This window comes from Aquila chrysaetos, chromosome 8 (assembly GCF_900496995.4).
Source record: "Aquila chrysaetos chrysaetos chromosome 8, bAquChr1.4, whole genome shotgun sequence".
Taxonomy (NCBI): domain Eukaryota; kingdom Metazoa; phylum Chordata; class Aves; order Accipitriformes; family Accipitridae; genus Aquila; species Aquila chrysaetos.
The window spans coordinates 44,239,473-44,263,571 of record NC_044011.1 but is presented as its reverse complement, the minus strand read 5'-3'; the positions used below and the strand labels follow the sequence as shown (position 1 = coordinate 44,263,571).

The 24,099-nt window shown below is 60.6% G+C and overlaps 3 protein-coding genes across 18 annotated transcripts in view; 1 reads left to right on the top strand and 2 right to left on the bottom strand.

Moving 5' to 3' along the window:
* Positions 1–1,883, top strand: part of LOC115344448 (protein CEPU-1) — a 352,367-nt gene extending 350,484 nt beyond the window's left edge. For all 9 annotated transcript variants that reach the window (XM_030021741.1, XM_030021744.1, XM_030021740.1 and 6 more), the window contains one exon: positions 941–1,883. In XM_030021741.1, the coding sequence (XP_029877601.1) occupies positions 941–1,041 (101 nt within the window). In that variant the 3' untranslated portion in view covers positions 1,042–1,883. The remainder of the gene's footprint in view (positions 1–940) is intronic.
* Positions 1,782–5,381, bottom strand: LOC115344450. The gene is made up of 2 exons (XM_030021755.2): positions 4,382–5,381; positions 1,782–4,242 (listed from the first exon to the last, which is right to left on the bottom strand). The coding sequence occupies exons 1-2, from the start codon at positions 5,280–5,282 to the stop codon at positions 4,229–4,231; spliced, it is 915 nt and encodes a 304-aa protein (XP_029877615.1). The 5' UTR covers positions 5,283–5,381; the 3' UTR covers positions 1,782–4,228.
* Positions 5,382–5,492: 111 nt separating this feature from the next.
* Positions 5,493–24,099, bottom strand: part of OPCML (opioid binding protein/cell adhesion molecule like) — a 315,386-nt gene continuing 296,779 nt past the window's right edge. For all 8 annotated transcript variants that reach the window (XM_030021749.2, XM_030021748.2, XM_030021751.2 and 5 more), the window contains one exon: positions 5,493–8,586. In XM_030021749.2, coding sequence (XP_029877609.1) covers positions 8,486–8,586 — 101 coding nt within the window. In that variant the 3' untranslated portion in view covers positions 5,493–8,485. The remainder of the gene's footprint in view (positions 8,587–24,099) is intronic.

Sequence of the window (24,099 nt, the reverse complement as noted above, 5' to 3'; positions counted from 1 at the left end):
AGGATTTGTGGCTAGGCGGGAAGCATCGCGAGGCATCCGTGAGTGTGTTGGAAGAGGGCTACTGGTGGGAGACCCAATGGTTAACGGCCCTCAGCGCCCCAGTCGGGCTTCGAAGCGAGGGCACACGTCCCGGGGTTTCAAAAAAACGCGGGTCAATCGGACCTCGTGGGCAGGGTGCCGGCCTGGATGCCTTCCCGAGATCTTTTCCCAGCCTCACGTTCCCCTGGGCCAACGATTTGGGGTGTTCTGGTGAAAGCTGCCGGGTCGGCCAATCTCTGCATCCTTTTCCCATGGTGAGCTGTGAGCTCCTCACCCACTGTGACCCACAGAGGCGCGGATGGGCTCGGCTCTTCTCGACCGCCCTCCTCATCCCATCTTGTTCTTCCCAAGACGGGCCGGCCCCGCGGGCAGAGCACATTACCAGCTGCGAACCCCACGCGAGCTCTGGGGGCGAGCGCCGAGGGCCGAGCATAATGCTGCCGACGGTGTCTGCGCCGGGCGGGCAGCCGGTTATCCTACCCCCCCCCGAGGAAGACCCACGGGGAAAGATGGGGAGTTTGCCCCTGTGCTGGCTCACTGGGGCTGGCAGAACGTGGGTGGTGCTGGGCAAAAGCTGTCATCTCCCCTACAAGCGCATCTGGAAACTCAGATTTTGGAGCGGGGCGAAGGGGCTTGGAGGAGGTTGGTTGGCGGTGACGAGCGGGAGACGTGCTGGGGACAGGGTGTAGCGGGACCGCGGGGGGGGTCGCATCCCAAAGACTGGGGTCAGCGGGGACGGCCGGCACCGTGCCGTCGAGGACGCCCTCGCACGGGGCAATGCCGCCGCGTGCAATAGCAGCGGGGGCCCAAACGCTGTGGTTTTGTTGCCTTTGTTTTGTGTTTTCTGGTTTTTGCTGGCTTTGTGGCTAACCACGCGGGCGTTTCCTCTCCCTTCCCGCAGGTCCCGGCGCAGTGCATGACGGGAACAACGGTGCGTGGCGGCGAGGCGGCTGCGCGTGGCTGCTGGCCCTCCCGCTCGCCCAGCTCGCCCGCCAGTTTTGACCCGAGAGCCGGCCCGCAGAGTAGTGGCGGCGACGACCACAGCCGGCAAGCGCACGCAGAAAGGAGAGGAGGAAGAAGAAGAAGTGTTCACCGTTTCCGAAAATAATCATAAGAATTGAGAGAGTATCCGGCCAGGCCACCCGGGGGAGGGGGAGAGAGGAAAAACACGCAAAAAAAAATGCAACGGGAATTTGGAAAGGAGAGAAAAGAAAAAAAAAAAAAAAAAAAAAATCCCAGGCTTCCTGCTGAAGATGCAACGCGACCGAGTCTTTTTCTTTCCCCCCCCCCTTTTTTTTTTTTTTTTTTGCCTCCCACCCCTTTTTCCCCCCGTTTTCGCCGCTCTCTGCCGCGGGCCACTGTGGAGGATGGGCGGGGCAGTTGGGGTGTGGCACTTCCCACCCCTCCCTCCCGCGCCATAACCCCCCCCCCGCTCCCCCCCCAACCCGTCCCCTTCGCCGCCCCTGCCCGCCTGCTCCCTCCCTCCCGCAGGGACCCCTCCGTCCGGACGCGACGGTTTTTTTCTTTGCCGAGATTTCCCCGTCTTCTCGTGGACCGTGCCGCCATTTGTGTTTCTGAATATATATATATATATCCATGTATACATATATATATATATATGTATAGATATATAGATCTTCAACAGTTATCACACCGCCACGAACGGAAAGGGCGGAAGGAGACCGGCGTCGAGCCACGCATTCATCGTACCACCCGTGGGCATCGTGAATGATAAGGGGTTCTGAGTCATGGTTAATTTTATTAATTGTATTTTCTGGTATGAACCTAGAACTCTTAGTTCCTAAACAACAGAAATGCAAAAAAGAAGGGGGGGGGGGGGGGGGGGAGAGAAAAAAAAACAAACCCAGAAAAGAGAGGGGGAGCCAGCAGAGAGAAGAAGTCGGTTCGCCGAGCGCCGCTCAGCCCAGGAGGCGACTGGCCGAGGAGGTTTGTGAACCCGGCGAGTCGGCATGGAGGAGGAGGAATCCCGCGCCGAACCCCCCCCCAAAACCGGCCTAAAAAGCGGTCGTCCGAACAGTTCCTGCTGAGGGCGCGGGCGACGCTGGCCGCGCGTCGAGGCGGAGGGAGACGCTGAATCTTTTTATGGGATATATATATACAGTATATATAAATATACATATATATATATATAATTTTTTTTTTGTTGTTAGCGTTCTAGCCACGGTTCCCAGCAGGGTCCTTCCGCTGCCATTACTGCATGCTGTATATGGAGTTAGGTGTGTATCGGTCCTCGACAAGACGAGGCGAGCGTCTTGGTCCACGCGTCCCCAAACCCCCTCGCCTTTCCGCCTTCGGGTCACCGGCGCGGTGGGGACGAAGGCCCGCGGGGGACCGGGGCCCCTCACCGTCGCCTTTCGCCGTGCGGCCCCGGCCCCTTCGCGGTGGAATAAAACGAACCGAGGGACAGAGGGAGATCTATATAGCTCCGTTTTATATTTTTTTATATATATATATATATATGTATGTATACGTGTGTGTGTGTGCGCGTGTGTGTGTATATATATATATAAAAAAACCAAACCAAAACAAAAAGAAATAAGGAAAAGAAGGCGAAGCGATCGGCACCTGGCCGCTCCTCCCGTGGCCAAGCTGTCAGCCGAAATGCGGGACCGGTCGACTCGCCATACGTTTCGGCGGGCGTCTCCCCTGCGGTCGGTTTTCCTCCCTTGGTTTCCTTTCCTTCCCCGCGGCCAACGGCGGGGGGCACGCTGGGGGGCCCGGGTGCGGGCGGGCGGGCGGCGAGGGGGCTCTCTCTGCCTATCCATTAAAACGATTGTTCCATGTGGCCGCTCCGTCTGGTTGTGGTGCTCATTGCCGCCGGGGCCACCCCGCACTCTCCCCCCGCGCCGCCGGGGACCGGGAGGGACACCGGGGGAGGGACTCCGGGTGGGAACACCGAATTGTTGTTAACGGGCCGGGACGATGTCGGAGGGATGGCGCCCGGACCTCGCCGGCAAGCCCGACGGGGATGCAGGTAAGGCTTTGGTGAGTAGATGGGGAGGGTGTTGGGGTGCCACTCCACCCTATTCCCCCCACGCAGGATCCTGCCCCGGGGCCCCAAAGGCTTTCCGTGTAGCCCTCCGCCCCGGTAACGCAACGTCGCGGGGGATGCTCACGGCGAGTCCCGCGGGAAGGAGAGACGCAGCGATGCGAGGCAGGCATAGGAAGCCGGGCACCCCTGTGCAAAGCCGGAGTTTGGGCGTAGGTGGGCCACGTCGGTCTCGTCTCGGCCGGCATCTTGATTTCTTTGCTGGTGTGCAGCAGCTTACTTAGCGGATATATTCCTCGGCCTTGACCGTGGCCTCTGGGGCGCCGGCTTCTTTGAGCCGCCGGCACGTTTTTGTAGGATCGGAAGCTACAAATGGTTAGCTACATCGCTACGATGGTTAGCGATGGCGGGACTGTTTTGCAGGGTTTTTTTTATTTCTTGACCCTACGATGAATTTGCATCAACGGAGCAACAAGCACGGAGAATGGGGAGAGCGCAAAACGGACGGTAAGGAGTCGCCTGGCGGTGCGAGACGCAGCGGCCGAGCGACGCCGGCACAGGGCGAGGGAAGAGCCGAGCTCCAAGGCTTCGTAGAACATCCTATGTGAGGGACGGGACTGCTGGGCATGGGTCAAGGGTGGGACGGCATATGGAAGCTAAGGGGGGGGGCCGTTGCCCTCGCCCTCTCTCTGTTGGAAATTTTTTGGTGCTCTAGGTGAGAGGTCATGGAGCATCCGATGGCAGGGTTTGACGGCTGAGAGCGACGCTGCTCAATGGATGCATTTATGTAGTAATTTATTGAAGTACATACGGGTGTCTCTCAGTGGCAGGGAGGGACAGAGATCATGGCCTGAAACATGCCCTCCAGCCCTCTGGATGTAGTGGCCAAAGTTGTCATCCTTGGGCGTGGGTCAGGCGTCAGCAGGGCTGCGGAGCAAATCCTCCCCGGACCGGTAAGGGAGCCAGCAGGCACCCCGTGGCCGGGCTCGCGGCTGGAACGGGCCTTGTCCCCTCCCTGGCGCTCGGTGATGGTATGAAAAGGGACGATGTGGACGAGGCGTATGTAGGTGTTTCTCTCGAGCGGAGGTGGGTCCATCGCCAGATGCCGAGCGGAACTGGCATGGGAAGCGTTAGCGAGGACTGGACGGTGGCGGGATGCACCCGTGGATGAAGTGAGCGTCACTTACCAGTGCCTGTAGTTGTATTGCATGAGTCCCGGCTCCCCAATGGGGTTTTGGGTTTTTTTTGGAGAGGGGGAGACGCTCAAAGCAGAGATGGTTTCCCATCCTGGACCCCCTTCTGGGGAGGCTGCTGGGTTTTGGAAGCACTTACCTTTCAGCCAGGGTCCTCGAGGGGGACAGCAGAGGCCTCTGCGGCGCATGAAGTTGCAGCAGCTTGTAGCGGTGCTGGGACCGGAGCCGTCAACTTTGCCGTGTGCTGCGCACGAGTGCCCGCCGCCGGTGGCAGGGCGGTTTGTCATGGGTTTCGGGGATAAACCTCTCAGGACCGGGCTTTTCATTCGCACATCAGAAGGGAGACTCTGTTGGGTCTGGGCTAGTCTGGCAGCCCCCACTCCCCCACGGTCGCCCTGGGTGCCCCCGGCGGCCTTACCATTCTGGGAATGTATGGCCGAGGAACGCCGGTGTTGGGATTTCCCTAGGGAAACGGGGACCGTCATCTGCTCAGCAGCTCCGTCGGCGGCACGTGGCGACAAGGAGACCGGGCACCCACAGGCGATGCCCATCATCTGGGTTGTGTCTGAGCCAGCAAGGTGCAAGTCCCATGTTAGGAGGGGAGCTTGTTGAACGTTTTGTCCTGGTTGATGGGGCAGAAAGATGGGGCATCCCCTGGGCAGTGGGGAACACGGCCTGCCCCGCAAGCCGTGAGTTTTCAGGGTGGGGCGGTAGCCGTGCTGGGGAGATGCCGAGGGTCGCGGCTCTTTTTGCTCTCGGGCTTCGCCACCTTTGGCCTTTGACAACGATGTTTTGCCCGTGTCGCGCACCGTCAGATTGCGACGGGAGCGAAGCTCCCTTAGGAGGGCGTCGTCGGCAGAGGCGTCTCTCACACGGGTAAGTTTAGTTGTCGGAGTGGGCATCGTTACGAGGTGACGGAGAAGATGCTCTGTCGCTGGAAGGAGGCTCCCGATCGCGCCGCTTCCGACGAACGTAGGTGAGCGATGAGAGCAAAGCCAGTCCTTACCCTGCAGGAGCTCCGTTGACAGGTACGTGCTCATTGGCGGCCGGGGGACGGTGGCGGGTAGGACCCGGGACCCATCGGCGGAGCTGCGAGGGATGGGCCAAACGCCAGCAGCCCACCCACCCCCCCCATTGGGGGGGGGGGGCTCGAAGTGTCGCAGGGAACGATCAAAAGCAGCTCCGACTAAGCGTCGGGCGCCGCATCCCTTCCCGGGGCGCGCGGGATCCGCGAAGCAAAGCCCCGAAGGTACAAAGTTCGTCAAACTTTATTGATACACTGCACAATCACAACCATCTCTTATTCTTGCCGAATTAGAAAAGGTTACAACTACAATGTAACATGCACAAATCTCAGGTAGTATAGCCACCCTTGGAATACAATGATGGACGGAAACCGAAGACCGGCCGCCAGCGCGAGAGACCCGCAAACCACGCTCCCCCGACCTTGGGGTGCCCAGCTGCCCCCCCCCCCGCCCCAAGCCTCCAGCTGCGGAGAGCGGCGGTCGTGAAGGGGGGGGGGGTCCGAAGCCCAGCCGAGCTGTGGCGGGGACGGCCTCGGATAGCCGACAGACATTCCTCACATTGGCACGTTACGCGGTACGAGACAGTCGCACGCCGACCCGGCAGCGGAGGATGGGGGAGCCCACATGGCACTGGGAAGAGATGAATGGCGGGGGGGGGGGGGGGAGCACGGGGATGGGGGGGGGAGAGCGGCCCCCAGCTCCGCCAGCCTTAGCGCACGTCGCCTCCGCTCTCTGAAATGCCGCGGGCTCCAGCCCCCCCCAGGTGTCTGGGGCTAGTTCAGCGTTCGTGCCGCGAGAAGAGAGAGACCTTCGGGGCTGGGGCAGGGCGGCCGTCGTGGGGAGGCACAGACCGGGGAAGGTGTCAGGGTGAGGCGTCTCCCGTGCCCCCCCCCAGGGTACTTTTGGAGCGGGCACGGAGGGGAAGGGCGTGCCCGGCGCCAAGACGGAGGCATCCCCATTCCACGAAGGCACCTGGGGCCACGGGGCAGGACTGGGATCACTGCCGGTGCCGCCTTTCCGGGATGGCCGGCGGAGAAGCGGAGCAGCGCCGCAGGGACCACGGGACGGCACCATGCCGGATCCCCGTCTGTCGGGTAAGCCAGCGCTTCGGGCCAGCGCCAGAGCCCCCCAACCCCCCCCCCACGTCAGGCCACATATTTTTTTTTTGCCTATCGGCCGTGGTACATGTTGAACATCAAGGGTGCGGGGCAGGAGAGTCCATTGAGATTTTTGTAGCCATCACTTTTTTTTTTTTTTTTTTTTTGGGACATCATCGCACCATATGCTGATCGGCGCAGGTCCCAGGTGGCCCATCGATAGCGGGGACAAGGACAGGGCATGGCTGCGTAGAGGACGAGGTGGTGGCCCATAGCAGTCTCTGGCTCAGGGTCTTTTTTTTTTTTTTTTTTCCTATCATCTTGCACACCGAGGACCATGAGCCCCAGCCTCGTCGCAGCCACAGAAAGCCGGACGGTGGGACGAGGAGGTTTCGGCGGCGGCAGAGTTTGTGTGGGAAGGACAGCATGTGCAGGGCCGTCATTCTTAAGCTGTCTCACTTACAGAGGGAGAAGGAAGGGGTGAGACGCAGGGAGGCATCAGGTCGGGACGGGGTGGGGGGACGCTTCGTGCTCTCGCTCGGTGCATCACCGCGGAGTCGAGTCTCCGTGTCGCAGGCGCAGGGTCTGGCACCGCACATGACTTTTTTCCTGAGCGGCACAGGAGGGTCCGTCGCCAGACCGCAGCCCCCAAAGCAGTTCCTGGGCGGCCACGGAGCATCGGGAAGGCTCCGGGGCATCGTCGCGTACCGGGCGAGGGGGAGCGTGGGGTGCTGTCGGGAGCACGATTCCGTACGTGGGGAGGCGACACGGATGCCGCCACGGGAGGCAGGGGTGGAAGTTCCCAGGGTGACTGGAGGAAGCAGAGGGTAGAGTCTGGGTGCACCCGTTTTGGCGGCGAAGGCGTGTCGCAGCAGGGAGGATGGGCCAGGGGCATCGGAGCCGTCCTTGGCCCCGTCGTGCCGGCGCAGCAAAATCCACGGAGCCCGAGCCTGCTCCGCAGGGCCGAACACGTCGGGCCGTCCGCAGCCGGGGGCACGCGGCGGGCGTGCGAAAAGGCAGAGCGCGGATGTCGCGGCTCGGGGGGTCGCATTCCGTGTTTCTTCCATCCCTCGGGGAGGCGGAGACGCTGGGCCAAATGCTACAGGGAGGCCACGCCGGGAGGCAGACCAGGGAGGCGCGGTCCCATCCCGTCCAGGAATGTGCCAACGGGCACAAGTGTCAGAGCCATGGCGCAAGGGCCTCGCGATTTGGCGTTTCACCACGTCATTCAGCACCCCTGCCCCGCGTCAGCGGTTCTGTGCTTTTGATGCGCAAGTCAGCAAGTGCTTGGAAAATGAGCCCGGACGAACCTCCCCGTCCAGAGTGGGTGGCACATCAAGGCGAGAGCCCCAGGGTGGGCCGTGCCATTAGCGGGGGCGGCAGCGGAGCGGGCAGGGATCCGTGGGGAGGAGGGGGCTCTCATCCCCGCAAGAGCTGCCGAGTTCACGTTCCTGGGAGAGCGGCCTCACGTCGTCAGGAAGGTGTGGGGTTTTTGGCGAGGCGGGGTACGACGTTAGCTGGGAGAAAGAGTAGCGGCAGGTGCACGACCCTCGAAGGATAAGCGGTTGTGTTGGATGACCCTCCTTGGAAAGGGACGGCGAGCCTCGCGGAGTGGAAAGAGCCCGGGAGCGGAGGCGAGGCCAGGCGCCGGGAGGGCAGCGATGTTGGGGGCGCTTAGGGAGGAGCTTTGGTGGCGTGAATGGACGTTCAGGACCAAGAGGGCTGACGACGGCAGAGCCAGGGGCCTTCGACGTCGGGGTCTTCTTGGGCATAGGCGGCTTAGGGAGACGACGAGACGGACATCCCTGGCGACGGTTCCGGGTGGCGCCCGCCTCGGCGATGAGGGAGCCGCGGGGAGACCCGTCCGCGCCGGACCACATCCCCGGGGCGACGGTGGCGGGTGACGGTCTGGTGGCACGTGGTGGGGTCTGTACAGCGTAACCGGCGGCGAGAACGATCCCGGCACGCGGGAGACGGGGCCATCCTCGGACACTCGGCGCCGCCGCCCGTCCTCCGGCGCATCGCCCGTCTGACGGAGAGGAGTCCCCGGGCGGCGCGGCGGGGCGAGCCCGCGGCGGGGGAGAGGCGCGGCGGGGCCTCCCGGGACCCTCCGCTCTCTTATCAAAAGTCGAGGAGGAGGCGAGCGAGGAGGGTGGCCCAGAGGCAGAGGCCGGCGGCTGCCCGGGATGCCGCGTTGCCGCCATCGTGCACTGCTCCGGGCCCTGCGCAGGGGAGACAAGAAGAGCAAGACAAAGGACAGCGTTAAGGGCAGCGCCGAGCGGACATGAACATGCAAAGGACACCCTCCCTCTCCCTGTGGTTCCCCGGCCCCTTTGCATCCCACCTCCCCTGCCCCGTGCTGGGCATCTCCCAGGGTCGATGCGGGCTGTCGCATTCCCCTTCGGGGGGGTGGGCGGCGGAGGGCATCACTGGCATCGGTGTGGGGTCCCAGTGGTGTCGAGGAGGTAAGCGAGGAGCTCGAGGGACATTTAGGGGAGGCACACTCCTCGTTGGAGGAGGAAGATGCCCATGGCCGGTGCCAGGCCAGCCCCACCGCCCTCGTGGCTTGCCATTCTTGGAGAGTCCCGTGCAGTGGCAGGTTGGGAACAGTCCCTGTGCAGGGTCAGGATCTATAGGTATGAGCAGCCGTGCCCTGTCTGTGCTGGTAAATGAGGGTCCCCAAGATGGCAGGAGCCAAGCAGGACGCGGAGCGGGCACTCTGGGCGGGGGACACGGTGTAGCCGGGAGCGGAGCATCGTCAAGCAGGCAGGCAGGTATTTGGGACACGAGGACGAGGATGGCGAGGCAGAGGTGGAGCATCCCACAAGGGTGTGGGTGGCGGGCTCGATGGTGCGGGCCACCTCGTTTTGGGCAGATTGGCCGTTCCGCTCCTGCCGCACAGAAGTCACCGGGCAGGCGGCAACGATGGAGGAGGGCCGGGAGGACGGACGGCCAGCAGTGGGTTCACGTCCGGAGGCCATCGAGGGGTTTGGCAGGCAGGGCATATGTTGGGGCAGGGAGCACGCACCAGGAGGACCCCGGTATCTTGTGCCTCAGGGTTTTTTGGTCCCAGGCGGCAGCGCTAAGTCGCTGCGGTGGCACGCTCGTGCGCCGGTCACCGCAGGTTGGCTCTCGGCACGAGCTGGGAAGGGCTGGCGCGGGAGCAAGTCTCACTGAGACTCGCCGGCCAAGGAGGAGGTGACGGTGCGTGCATCCGTAAGTCTGTGTGTCCAGGGCAGCTATGAGAGCAGATCCGCAGGGGAGGCCCCACAGGGCCACCCCGCCGGGCTCTCGGGGGCATCGGGGTTGGGGTCACCAGGACGGTGGCCATCGCAGGGGGCCGGTGCGGGGCTCGTTCCCATCAGACAGGTGTCTAGGCTGGCCCAGGGAGCAGCGGTGACACAGGGCGGCCAGATGCCATTTAACAGGGCGGATCAGCGAGGCAGGCTGCCAGGACGCCCATCGTGCGGAGGAAGCCTGCATTTCGGCCTGAGCGTATGCGGCCGTGGAGAAGACGCGAGCAATGGAGATGTGCCTTAGAACAACAGAGACATGCGTCAGAGCAACGGAGACGCGGCACTGGGAGAGGCTGGGTGTGCATGCAGGTGGAGGGTCACGGTGCAGGGCACAAAGGGCAGCTCACGATCGGCTGGATGCCGATGGCTGGGAGGGGACTGATGGCCAGGACCAGAGGGGATAGGAGATATCGGCCGATGGCCAGGACCGGAGGGGATAGGAAATGTCAGCCCTCGGAAGCGGAGCCATTCGTGGGCGGTGATAAAGGCCCACCGACGCAGGAGACAGTGTCGTCTGGACGCGCGGAGTCTCAGGTACGTGGGGGCATTCCGGGGTTGTGGCGTGGGGGAGTCCTCAGCAGTCGGGCTGGGCGAGGAGGAGGAGGAGGACGTGGGCAGGCGGCTGTCGACATATGCATCCCAAGCAGAGGTTTGTCGCATCTTGGGGGACAAGGGCTGTTGTTTCATAAGGATTCAGGTCGTCGGGTGCACAAAGGTGCTCCTCAGCATCGGAGGAGACAGCAGGGCAGACCACGGGAAGCGGGGACGGCTGCCCAGCAGCCCCTCGAGGGGCATGCGCGGGGCCTGGAGGAGAGACCGGGCACAGGTCCACCCACGCTCCCTACCCCTGCGGAGAGGCCAGAGGAGGCAACGAGGGCCGGAGGGAAAGGGACGGAGCGGGGCAGCAGCCAGGGTGGCCCGCAGGGCCATGGGGTGTGCCGCAAGCCAGACACCTGGTGAGGAAGCGCAGTAGACAGATGAAGACAGAGGGTGGTTTTTCGGCCAGGCCAATCGGTAGATGGGCCTGTATTGAGAGAAACCAATGGACGGCCATTGAGGGAGGCAGCCCAATGGCCTCATGAGGTCAGGAGGGCGACCGGGCCAAGGATGAGGGTGCTGGAGGGACCGGAGGTCCAGCAAAGAGCAAGGGACAGGCAAGACGACCTTGTAGCGGGCGTCTACTACAGATTGGCTGGCCGGGACATCGGTGCTGATGAGTTGTCATCTAGGCACTCAGGAGACAGGTCTAGATTGGCAGGCCCTGTACTTAGGGGAGATTTCCAGTTCCTGGACATCAGCTGGGACTGTCGTAGCGCTGGCATGAGTGGGCCTTGCAAAGTCTTGAAGTTTGTAGGAGCAAATTTGTCAGCACAAGCGCTCAGGGAGGCAAGTGGGAAAGACGCCCTCCTAGACTCACCATTTGGGAACAGAAAAGGACTCGAGGCAGACATGATGGCAGTCTCGGGGGGTGGTGACGACAGTGACAAAAAGGCAGAGTTTAAAATTTCCAGTGTTATGAGGCACGAGCACAGCACAGTGCCTCCCCTGGAGTTCAGGAGAGCAAACTTTAAGATGTTCGGGCAGCTATTTAGCAGAGTCCCCCAAGAATCCGCTTTTGGGGACTCAGGAGTCTGCGAGTGCTGGTCCGTTTTTAAGAAGCACCTTCAAGAAGCACCGGTGCGGGCATCCCCTCCACGTCATTGTTCAAGGGAATGGGGCAGCAGACCAGCTCGGCCAAACCGGGAGGTCCTCGTGGCCTTCAAGAGGAAAAAGAAAGAAAATCATACGCTCTGCAGAAGTGAGGTTGGACTTTGCGGGAACGCGACGGAGCCGTGGTTTGCCCACGCAGGGAGAAGACACAAAAGGCCAAGGCTCGATTGAAGTTCAAACCAGCCGGCATCGGGTCCGATACCCACAAGGGCTTTCTTTGAGGATGTTTGTGGTGCGAGGAGGTATAAAGATCACCGTCATCATCAAAATCTGTCTCTCAATCAATAGGGACGAAGAAGAGCCGGAGGCGGTCCGTGATTTTTGCGTCTCCATTTTTAATAATAGGGACCCATATAATAAGGGGACTTTCCGCATGGGGAGGCCAAAACCATGAGGGAGCCACCGCATCAGCCAAATGTTCGTGGGTCTGCAGGGCCCAAAGGGACCCACCCCGAAAGAGCTGGCAGGCATCACGGCAGGACCTCTCCGGATTGTCTCCTGGAGGTCTCGGGAGCCCTTGCTGACTGGAAGCTCACCGACATTATTCCAGTCTCCAAAAAGGGCACGAGGGAAGACCCAGGAGCCTATGGAGCCATTACTGTAACTTCAGCTCCTGGAAAAATCAGGGAGCAGATCGCACCAGGAGCTCTCAGAAGGCACGTTGAGAACCATGCAGCAGTCGGGCACGGTTGATGCGGCTTTGCTGAGGAAAAGTCCTGTGTAGGTCATTGGATATCCTTGTTAGACAAGGTCATCACCTGCCTCACCAAGGAAGGGATGTCGCAAAGGCAGATGCCATATTTATGCATTTTAGCAAGGCCGTGGATCCCATACCTCCTGGCATCCTTCCGGATGAGGCATCCCAACCCAGGACAACCAGCTTTGGGGTACACCAGGCAAAGAACTGGCCAGGAGGCCAAGCTCGAAGGGCTGCAGGGAATGGGGCAGCAGGCGGCCAGCCACCACAGGGCCCATTCCATTGCGTGTATTTCTGAAGGGTCCGGATGTGGGAGCCGACCGCACTGTTAGCCGGTTCGGCGACGAGACCAACCAGCCAGGTGCCGTGGAGCCTCTCGAGGGGCAAGATACCTCCCAGAGGGATCCTGACAGACAAGAGCCTTGGGCCGCTCTTCGTGGGATGCAACCGAACGAGTGCAAATGGTGGATCGCGCTTCTGGGACTGAGTCAGGCCAGGCGCAAGTCCCAACCAGGAGTGGGCATGGTGGCCCACCGCGGGCTCAGTGGGAGCCAGTGGCACGCTCCAGCAGGCGAAGGGGCTGACCACCTCCCTGGGGCACGTCGAACGTGGTGTCGCTAGCCACTCAGCAGAGGTCCTGCCACGTTCCATGCTGGTACAGTTAGGGTCCCCGCCATTTAAGAAGGATGCACAGCTTCTCAGACACATCTGGAGGCAGGCCACGGAGCCAGCAACGGGGCTGGAAGGTTTGTCCCATGAGGAGCAGCCAAGGACTTTGGGTTGGCGTCGTCAGGAGAAAAGGAGGCCAAGGGGCAACCTCAGCGTTCCTCGCCGCTCACCTAGATGAGGAAGTGGAGAGGGAGGCAATGAGCTCTTCTCCCCCGTATCCAGGGACGGGGCCCACCAGGAACGGTTCCAGTCCGTGCCGGGGAAGGTTCGGGCCAGACAGGAGTGAGGCCGTCTTTAGCAAGAGGGTGGTCCGACCCCGGGGCAGGCTTTTTAGCAAGGCAGTCGGTGGCCCATGCCCATCTCCATTTCAGAGCCATTTGGGCAGCACTTTTAATGATATGCTTCAACTCGGCGAGCCCCCAAGCAGTCAGGCTGTTGAATGAGACGATCGTCTTGGGTCCCTTTCAAGGGAAATGGTGTCTTTTCTTGGATCGTATTCTATTCTATTTGGGTAGAGGGAGAGGTGTGTGGGCATCATTAGGCAGGTGGACAGAGATAGAGATGGGTAGGTAGACGGCCAGACAGCAGACAGGTGGATGGCAGGAGAGAGCGGGAGCCTGTCCCCACGGGACAGGGGCGGTGGAGCGGCGTGGGTTTTTTTCAGGTGAGGTCAGGCAGGTGGCGGGCTGGCTTGGCAGCCAGATCAGGAGATGGTGCAGGGGTGATGAGGTCCCAGAGAGGCAGCTCGCCCATAGGCCATCCGGGCAGGGCCCGCCGCATCCTGATGGCGAGGCGGGCAGAGAGTGAGCATGAGAGAAGGTCGTCTTTTGCCGTCTCCCCGCCTGCCCATGCGTCGGTGTCTCTCCTCAGTTTTCCCGCATCGATCCCTGTGTCTCCGTGCTTCTCAGTGTCCCAGTCAGCCCTGGTACATGTCAGCCCATCTCGAGGCCTCCTCTGCGTCCGCGTGTGTCGCTCTGTGTCCGCTGGCATCCATGTCGCCATCCCGTCGTTCTCCTTCCGTTCCTGCCCATCTCCATGTTCCTGTGTTCTCTTCAGCATGTGTTTGGAGTTTATTCCTCTGCGCCTGCTTCTCCCTCCCCATCTGCCTGGGTCCGTCCATCCCTTCCCACCTGTGTCCCAGTTGTCCATCTCCATGCCTCTCCCTCCCCAGATCCGTGAACACGGTCGGCACCCCTGCACATCTCTCCACCCATCTCCCCGTCAGCCTGCTTCCCTCCGTCCCAGCTCTCCGCGTCCGTCCCCATCTCTGTCCATCAGCATGCGCTTGTCTCGGCCCACATCCCCTCACTGGTGTCAGTCTCTGTTGACAACCGTCTCTGCCCCCACCTCCGTATTTCCCTCCACATGTCAGACTTTATGCATCTCCCGGCGCCTTGGTGCAGGGCTCCTTCTGTCCGTGTCGGCCCTCTGCCCGCCTCTTGGTCCCCCATCCCCCTTTCTTGGCGCCTGGGTCTGCATGCCAGTCCGCACCTCCACTTCTCCCTCTGTCTCAGCACCTGCCTGCCCACTCCTCTGTTGTTCCTGTCCCTGCTTTTTCACGGTCTCCCTTGTTTTTTGGCTCTGTCTGTCTGTGGGTGTGCCCCCACGTCTCCCAGTCCCCATCCTGCAATTCCCGTCCGTCCCCACATCCCTCCGTCGCTGAGGCCATCTCTTCTGTGGGTATCGCGGTCGCTCTCTGTCTATGTCTGCCCCTTTTTCTGTGTTTTCACATTCCTCACCCCCCATGCCTGGCCTCCCTTGCTCCATCTCCAGCCTCCCGCGTTCTTTGTGCGCTCCTCCTCTCCGGCTCGCTTTTTCTGTGTCTGTGTCTCTTCCCCCTGCCTCACAGAGTCCGTTTTCTCATCTCACTCTCCGACCCTTCTCCCCTTGACGTTAATCGGTTTGCGTGCCTCGGCTCCCCGTCTCTGTCTCGGTTCGTGCCCAACTCCCTGCCTCTGCATTGCCCTCTGTCTGCCTCTCTCTGGGTGGCCAGCCCGCACACACTCTCCACTGCTCTCGGTCGTCATTCTGGTCCCTCATGGTCCCTCCCGTCATCCCTCTTTCTGCATGTCCCTGCCTCCATCTCCTGAGGTGTCCCGTCTCCCTCGCCCCCTTCATCGCCATCCTCCTTGCCTCTCGCTCACTCACCTTTCCTCTCTCTGCCTCCCTTCTTCCCCTCTGCCCATGCGCCTCATCGTCCATCATCATCCACCTCCCTGCCCATCCATCCCTCTCGCTGCTACCGCCTTTTTGTCTGCGCATCTCCTGCCGCCCGCTTCTCCGTACGTCCGCCTGAGTTCCACCGCCTCCCACTTTTTATCCCTCCGCTTCCATTCCTCCATCTCTGTGGCGTCAGTCCACGCGCACCTGGTTTTGTAGCGGTCTCCCTATCCTCTTCTCCTGCCATCCTCCTGCTCTACCTCTCTGTCCTCCGCCATCTGTGTCTCCCCATCCCATGGCCTTCTGCCACCTGGTTCCCCATTTTCCGTGGATCCCCCCACATCCCCCTGTGCCACATCTCCCTCTCCTTCCATCTCTGTGTCCGTTCGTGCTCGCCCGCACACCGCCAAGTCCCTCCCTCCGTCTCCCCGGTTTCGGCCTCCTGGCATCCCCCTCTCTTTACTGATGGCTTCTCCACACCGCTCTCCCCTTCTTCGTCTGGCTCTTTGACCATCGTGAGCTCTGTAGCCCCGGCTGTTTCTCTGTCTGCCCACTGGCACACGCTCTTTCTCTCTGCGGATCTTCTCGAGTTTGTAAGCCATCTCTAACTGTGCCCCGGCGTCTCTCTGGCTGTATGCATTTTTCTTCCATGTCCCGTGCTCATTTTGGTCCATCTCCGGAGTCCCGTCTCTCGCTCTCTCCAGACATTTGCCGTCGCACGTCCAGGCCCATTCTGCATCTCTGTCTTTGTAGGCCTTTCCCTGCCAGTCTCAGCCGGTGTCCCGCATCGGCACCCTCCCCGTCCTTTCTCAGTTTTTGCGGCTGTCCGCACATGTCCTTTCATTTCGTCCCTCCTTTTTTCCTTTAGTTTCCTTTGTTCCGCCTCCCTCCCTCCATCTTTTATTCCCTCTCCCCACATGCCTCACCATCACCATCCGGATCCTGGTCTCTCCCGGTCCACGTCTTTCTGCACCTCCCTCTGCCCCCATGTCGCTACTCCTCGTTCCACATCTCCTTCCGACCCTCTGTGTCCCTGCGTCTCTCTCGCAGCGTCTCAGTCTCCCCGTTCCTCCATCTCTGGTCGTGGCTGGCGGGCCGTCTCGTCACCTCCGCGCGTTCGGCATCCTTGCGTCCCCCTTGCCCCGACCCCCCTCGCTGTCTCTCCACAGGTCTCCTTCTCCCCCTCGCCGTCCATTGCCATCTCCCTCTGTCCAACTCCCCCCAAGGCCCTCTTTCTCCCCATCCGTGGCTCTCTTTCCATCCAGCCACCCCCCTGTTCATTTCCCCGCCTCTGCTGCTTCAGGCGGCTGGCTCCACAGTTTGGCGTCAGGGTTTTTGGCCCGTCCCCAGCTCGACGCCTTCGTCCCTGGGTCTCTCCGTGTATGTGCGTGTGCCCATCGGTCCCTCTGTTTTTCATCTTGCCCTCCACATCTCTCTTTCCGTGCCTGTCTCCCTGCCCTGCGTCCGCGTCTTTCCCTCTGCACGCGTACCATCGCCCTCCTCGGCGTAGGTTGGTCCATCCCACCCATCACCCTCCATCCTCCTACAGTGCCTCCTCGCCTCTCTGGGCGCCCTCCCGTGGGGCACTTCAGTCCTTGTTCTCCTCATGCCCCCCTTTGTGTTTTTTTCTGTGAGTGGTTTTCTCTGTCTCCCTGCCCTCCCACTCATTCCACCGACTCATCGGTTTCCCCTTCGATCCCCTCCGTTGTTCTGGCCCCCCCCTTTCCTTCTCGGCCCCTGCCTCTCTGTGGGTTGGAGTGTTTCCCTCCAGCTGCCTCCCCATCTCCGGCGTTTCCAGGCCTTCCCCCTTCTCCACACCTTCCCTCCTCTCTGCCCGTTTGTCTGCCTTTTCTTTGTCTCGGTGAGCACTTCAGGGTCTGTCTCCAGGCCTCTCTCTATCCCCATCTTTCCATCCTCATGGCTTCTGCCGTCTCTTGTGCGCTCTCTCAGTTTCATGCCGTCTCTCTCCAAGCCTGTCTGCCTGCATCATGCCACATCCCTCTCGTTAGGCGGCCGCCTTTCTCTCCGCCGGTGTCTCCGTTCCCATCTCCCCTCGGCCTTCTCCACATGCCCATGTAGCGGCATCCGCTCCCTTTGGTAGGCGCCCGACTCTACCCCCCCGACCCACGCGCCGAGGTCTCGGCGCCCTCGTTCAGCGTTCTCGTCTTCAGGCGCACGTCCGTTGCATTCCGTGGGTCCTGCTTCCCACGCTGCTCCGCGTCTCCAGCCCCCAGCCAGCCGTCTTACTGCGTGGCCCTCTTTCTGCCCACGTCTTTCTCCCTCTCCCCCCATCACTGGCTCATCCATCTCTGCCCCTCCCATCTGGCAGGGTCCGTCTCTCACTTCTGTCCACCTCTCCAGGGCTCCCTTTGCAGGTCTCCCCGTTGAGGCCTGTGCATGTCTCTGTTTTTCTGTCCCCACCTCTGTCCATCCAGGCCCCCTTCTATGTCTATGTCCACCTGTTTTCCCATCTCTCCCAAGAAGATGCCCTTCATTCATTCGTCCTTTGGCCAGCCGCGGCCCTGGCCGCGTCCGCACATCTCTTTCTGGCCACCTTACATTCCGGCACTGTGACACCACCGCCCTCCCACACTGTCCCTGTGCAGTTCCACGTCTCCACAGGCTCATCTCTTGCCCTCCCCTTCTCACCCTGAGTGCCTCTTTCCATCTGCTTTGTTGTTTGCCCCCCCCCCCTTTTTTTTTTTTTTTTTTTTTTTGTCCTGTCCGAGCCTTTCCCCACCTGTGTGTCCCTCCCCCATCCCCATGTCTCCCATTTGAGCCCCCCCCCCAGCGCGGAGTCTATCCGTAGACATCTGTCCGTCTCCGCCCCATCTCTGATTTTCTCCGCTGCCTGTGGCATGGTTCTGCTCCTCATCTCCCTTCTGTATGTCTTTGTCATTTGCAGCGCCCTCCTTGGCGTCTGGCCATCGGTCACGCTCTTTTGTCATCGTCTTGGCGGTCCTGGCGTGTCTTTCTCCGCCTCGGTCTCTGTGCCCCTGGCTCGGCACCTCCCTGTCGTAGCATTAGTGCCTCTCTCTCTGCCTGAGTCTTTCTGTTGACGTCCTTCTGTTTCGGGGTTACTCTCGGAGCCTCTCTGACCCTCTCCCTCCTCCTCCCTCCCTGCCTCGTGTCTTTCTTGCCACCTCTGTCTGCAGCAGGGCAGCTCCATATCCCCCTGCATGCCATCTCTGGTTTTGTTCCTCTGCCTCTCTGTCTGTGTGTCTCGGTCCGTCACCTGTTGCTCTCTCTTCTTGCCCCTTTCAGTACCTCCATCCACACACTCCTCCATCTGTGAGCATGTCCCTCCCCATCTCCGGTGTGCCGCGATGTGCCTCCCCCGCCCCCTTTTTGTCTCGGAGACGGTGCCCATCTCTGTGGGAGCCTCTCTCTCTGGGCGCCTCTCCCCTCCCTCCCTGGCCCTCCTCTGCACCCGCATGTGTTTTTCTGCGTGTTTGTGTCTGTCTGTCTCTTTCTGTGCGTGTCGCTCTGTAGGTCTCTGTTACTCCCTCCTCCCCTCTCCGCGTCCCTCCTGCTCAGTCCTCAGTCACTCCTCTTTGCGTGCGGTCATCTTGGGTTCAGCGCGTCCCTGCTGGCACAGGTCCCTGCATGTCACAGTCCTCCTCTTGTCCCCTGCTCAACTGTGTCTTTGGTGGCGATTCCCCCCCTCGCTTTCGCTGGCTCCATCCCCTCGATGTACCCATCTCTTCCCCACAGTGTCCTGGCCTTGCTCGCTCTTTCTGTCCATTCTGTGCGTCCCGATGGCAGGTGCTCCTCTGTCTCTTGGTACCCTGTGGTCTCTCCCCCATTTGTGTCTGTCTTCCCTTGCCTGCTGTACAACTCTCCTCCCCACACATCTCCCTCTCGTCCCAGTGCCTGCGTCTTCATTTCGTTACATCTCTCTCGTGGCCCATGCAAGTTTGCTGCTTCGGTGTTGCCTCCCTCCCAGAGCCTGCCAGAGTGTCTCTCTGTTGTGGCCTGCCCGAGTTGACCGAGCACATGCCTCTGGGCGCCTGCCCGACTTGGTCTTTCCATCTTGCCACCTTGCCCACGTCTTGGTGCCTGCTTGCCAGACTCGGTCTGTTTCTTTGGCAGTCCGCCTCCCTCCTTGTACCGGGCTTCCCTGCCTGCATGACCGGCTTCCTTCCTTAAGTACTCAACTAACTGACTTGTTTTTTCTGTCCCTTGTGTCCTGCCCACATGACCGACCTCCTTACCATACTTACGTAGCCTTTCTCTTGCAGCCTGCCCGACTTGGTTTAGCAGAGCAGTCTCTCTGCATTGCCGGCTGCTTGCCCATCTTCGTGGTCTCTCTGTCTTGCTGGCTGCCTGACTTGAGTGTGCTGGTCTCTCTCTTGCTGTTGGCTTTGCTCCTGGTGCCTCCCTGCCTGATTTGGCTTGCTTACTTACTGACTTACTTTATGGACTTGGTCCCTCTCCTGTAGACTGCCAGAGTCAGTCTGGATGGCGATGTGTCTTGTTGCAGTGTGTATGTGTGTTTGTTTATACAGGAGCAGGGTAGGGGAGTTGGAAAGCCTTTATTGGAAGAGGATGGGTCAGCCGGGAGAGGAGGGAGCAGCTCATCAGCATTCCGACAGCAGCAGATAGCCATTGCGGGCGGAGAGGCCGGTTGAATGGGTGGCTTGCCCAGCTGGGGGCCGTTGGCCCCTTGGTCATCGAAGAGCGGAAGGCAAGGTCAGTCGTTTGCTCAGTTTGACTCTGTTGCTCAGGCGTCGGGGCCAAAGCAAAGGCTCGCCTTCCCGGCAAGAGGCTGACCGTGCCTCTCAGCGCCATTCCCCGAGGTGCTCCCGAAAGCACATGCCACCTGGGCAGCCCACCCCAGCCACCTGGCCCAGGACCCCTGCCCAGGGGAAGCGGGCCTGCCCAAGGTGGCCCTGCTCCCCCAGGACTCACTCTCACCTTGGGCCACGCAAAGTGCCGTCGCTGTTTGCTCCATCCCTGTTCGCTACGCTCCCCCACTGCCTGCCAGAGACGCTGCCAGCTCAACCGTGCCCACCCGCCCTCGATGCGTACGGACGGCAAGAGCCAGACAGCGACTGTTGGCAAGCGCCCCAAGGAGATGCCCAGAAACTGGCTCAGGGGAATCTACGGACACCTAGAGACAGCCTGCCACAGACTAAGGGACCGCACAAGAGAGAGAGAGACGGTAGCGTGGAGAAGGACCAAGCAAGGGAGAGCAGGCAGAGGAAACAAGGCAACACATGAAACAGCCGGACAGACCACAAGGCCCGGAGGCAAAGGGGAAGCACCGCCCCACAGAGAGAAAGAGAGAGAGGGGAAGGACCACAGGGAACCATCGGACACACCGCAAAGGGGGAACAAGACGGGAGTCGCCGGCACACAGCACAGGCAACACGCACGACCGCACAGATGCAGGCTAGGTCACGTACGAATGCTCCAGAGGCCCCAACTCACTGACACAGGCGGAGACCAACACCCACCCGCAGATCACAAACCACTGCGGAATGCTACAGCTGCCCCCAAGGCGAAACTGCTGCAGAGAGACTGCCGCAACACACGCGCGCACCACAGCAACAGGCTCGCGCGCTGAGAGAGGACAACACACTCTGAGGAAAGCAGCGAGACGACACACGTGTTCCGAGACAACCGCGCAGCATGCAAGCCAAGGGCGCTCCGCGCTGCCTCAGACTCAAAGCGCACGTAGACCGACACAGCCAGCGAGACCAAGAAATAGCCTCGTCACCACACGGACGCACCGCTAGGCAGAGGAGCACCCAACGTGCACGGAGCGAGAGGCACTGAGACTGGATGTGCCACGGCAGGGCTTGACACCCGCAACCGCTGACCCACGGACAAACAAAACCAGGGACACCCGGGCACCCTGCGAAGGGCGGCGCAGCTGCACACGCAGAGCCCGACACGGAATCCCTCCCAAGACACCGTCTACAACCTGAACAAGGACCCGGATGGAGAGAGGGAAGACACAACAACTGCAGGAGACGCGGAGCCACACAAGGTCCAGCAGCCATCCTCAGACACCGGCAACAACAGACCCGACAGGGAGGTGCCCCGAGACGCCACACCGCAGACAACGTGCACCCGTGATCCTGGCTACAGCCTCACAATCACCCACCCTGACAACCCCACCGTGGTGCTGGGCGCGGGCGCACACCGACCCCGCACCAAGGCGCAATGCAATGCTCGGATGCGACCGCTCCAGAACCCCCATGCGAACGCCGAGACAGCCACATAAACATGCCCGAACCCACAGACAGAGCTGGGCACAGGCCAGGGTGCACGTTGCCGGCAGGTTCTCTCACATCGACATGGCAGACGGGTGCTCAACATGCGCAGGCCACAGCCAGAGAGAGAAAGCGCACGCACGCCAGCAACGCAGGGAGGTGGGGACATAGAAGCACAAAGGCGGCCACAAATACCGAGTCACTGACGACAGACTCCGGTGCCTAGCCTCGAGGAACTCTACCGCACAGGGACAGACCTCCTGCCGCACAGCACCCTTTGGTCTCCAATCCCCCGACCACTCAACTACCACGAGGTGTGCTCTCGACCACTCAACAACCACGAGGCGTGCTCTTGGCAATGACCGGCCCCGCTTGGGGTGCTACAGAGGATGATGGCATGCACCACGGCACGCCTGGCAGACTGGCCCACATGAGCAAGCGCAGGCACAAGGGCTCGTCAAACCCACAAGGCCACTATTCTCTAAGAAGGCGGCAATCGAAGGCGGCAATCAAACCACAATCAAACAGGGCGGGACAACATAAAACACACCACGCCACAACAAATGAGAAGAGGATGCCACCGTAGACCCTCACCTAAGAGGATAGAATGGGAACATGACAGACCGCAACAGACGAGTCCATGATATCCCCAAACAGCAGCGACTAGAACACGCCAGAATGGACTACGACACAGCGCAACAGACCGAAGGAGGCCACAATGCCATAGACCAGAGGGGAATGAAACGGAATAGAGCGGCACATAGCGGCAGGATAGAACGCAACATGTGAAACGCAAGGAGAGCGGAATAGAACAGACCGGAGCAGAGCAGACCCAAACACCAGAGAGCACAACAGTACATGCAAGACTGGCAAGGAGCAGAGCAGAACTGCCCAGGCCCAAACACAAGATTGTTTGTTTGTTCAAACATAGAACACACCCAAGCCCATAAGACCCTCACGGAGCAGAGCAGGACAGACCTGAACAGATCATTGGCACTGACGACAGCAAACCCTGGCCGAGCAGAACCCTTGAGAACAAAACAGAACACAAGCGAGCAGACCAAAACAAACACACGGCAAGAGATTCGACCCCAATGGAAAAGGCCTGACTGTGCTGGAGCGGAAGGGAATGGAACGAACAGAGCCGAGCATGCCAAAATGGAATAGAACAAAGAACAGACTGCTACCAAATAGAAAGACAGCAAATGGACCCAAAAGCATTAAAACAAAACAAAGCTTGTTAGCATTGATGACACAAGATCAGGAAGAAAAAAAAAATCGGGGTTGGTGCAGGGGGAGCAGGGAACGCGCCACACGACAATACTAGAATACATTAGTTCCTTTGGAAGGGACCGACTCCATTCACGGCATCTGACTGCCCAAGCCTTTCAGGCCTGACAAACTAAAACCGCCAAAGGGTGGCATGAAGGGCCTCACCCCAACACCTCAGCCACCCCGCTCAGGCATAGGAAAGCCCTTGCGGGAAAAGCACACTTCACAGCATCTCCTTAAAACCTCCCCTGGCACCGCAGCCAGGGAAGCCGGACCGAGCCATGACAGCAACCCACGCGAGACACCCTCCGGCACTTAAACATCCTTCTGAGGGGGCCCAGAACACCACACAATAAGCAAGGTGAGGCCATACCAGCACTACCGACGGGCAGGTCATCGCCTCTGTCAGCCAGCCAGTAGTACCGCAGGCAACGCACGGGACCCTGCTAGGGCCACTGTCCAGCCCCTCCTGTCCTACTCTACGCTCACCTCTCTCACTACACCATGCTGGGTGCAGACCCCGGTACTTGCCCCTGTTCTATTTCACACCTCCCGCAGCTCCCCAAATTCCTCTGCCAGGCGCCCATCCCTCAAGACGGGTGACAGCACCTCTCAGTTTAGGATCATCGGCGTGCTTACTTACTAAGGGTAGGTGCCCCTCCTCCATCCGGATCACGGATCGACGCTTCGAACGGACCCAGCCCCACGCAACACCGCTAACGACGGGCCCCCACCGTCCACCCGGCCCTGCACCCTGCACGCCATGTGTGGCTCACCATCACACGATTTCTCTGAAAGGATGCTGTGAGGGACGGCTTCAAAAGCCCACCCACCTTCCGGAAACGTACACCCACCGCCTCCCCTTCACCTGCTAGGCGGGTGACCATATCATACAAGCACAACAACTTTGTTAGGTGGGACGTTCCCTTCCTGAACCCCTGCTGACCACGCCTGACAAACACGTGGTCCTTCCAAGTCTTTTCCTTGACACCCCATATGATCTTCTCTGTCATTCCTCTAGGCACCAAGTTCAGACAGCCACATCATTACTTTCCGAGAACTTCCCTCATGCCCTTGTCGTACACCACCGTACGGTCCCCCGGCTCCCGGTTGGCAGAGACCCCCTCCCACCCCCAACTCCCAAGACCTTCTGGGAACCAGTGAGAGGGGACCCATCTGCCACCTCCTTCAGTACTGCAGGAGGAACCCCATGTGGACCCATGGCCTTACAGGCTTTCCGCCCGTACAATCGGTCCCTTACAATCTCAGAGCCCGTAACCGGAAAGTCACCCCTCCCACCGTCACGGCCCTCTGACCTCGCCTATCATCACTAGTAGGATTATGAAAGAAAGACAGAGAATGCGAACCGTGCCCTGCCTCCCCTCGCTCTTTGTCGCTCTTTCTTTCTCAGGCGGCCATCGTCTTCGACACGTACCACTCGCCTGTTTTCCTTCACCTTCCTCTTGCTCTTCCCAGATTGCCACAAGCCTTTCATGCCATTGGCCCAGACAGCAGCCAGTTTCCGCTCTAGTCCGGCTTGGGCCTTTCCCCGTTTCTCTCTGCCGAGGTGAACCGCAGCTCCACGACATTCCCCAAAAGCCTGATCTCCGTACTGGAGACACTACCATTGCTTTCTCCACCCAACCACAACGATGAGGTTCCCACTCGGCCAAACTTCCCTTCAACCCTGCCAGCCTGAGTTTGCCCCCA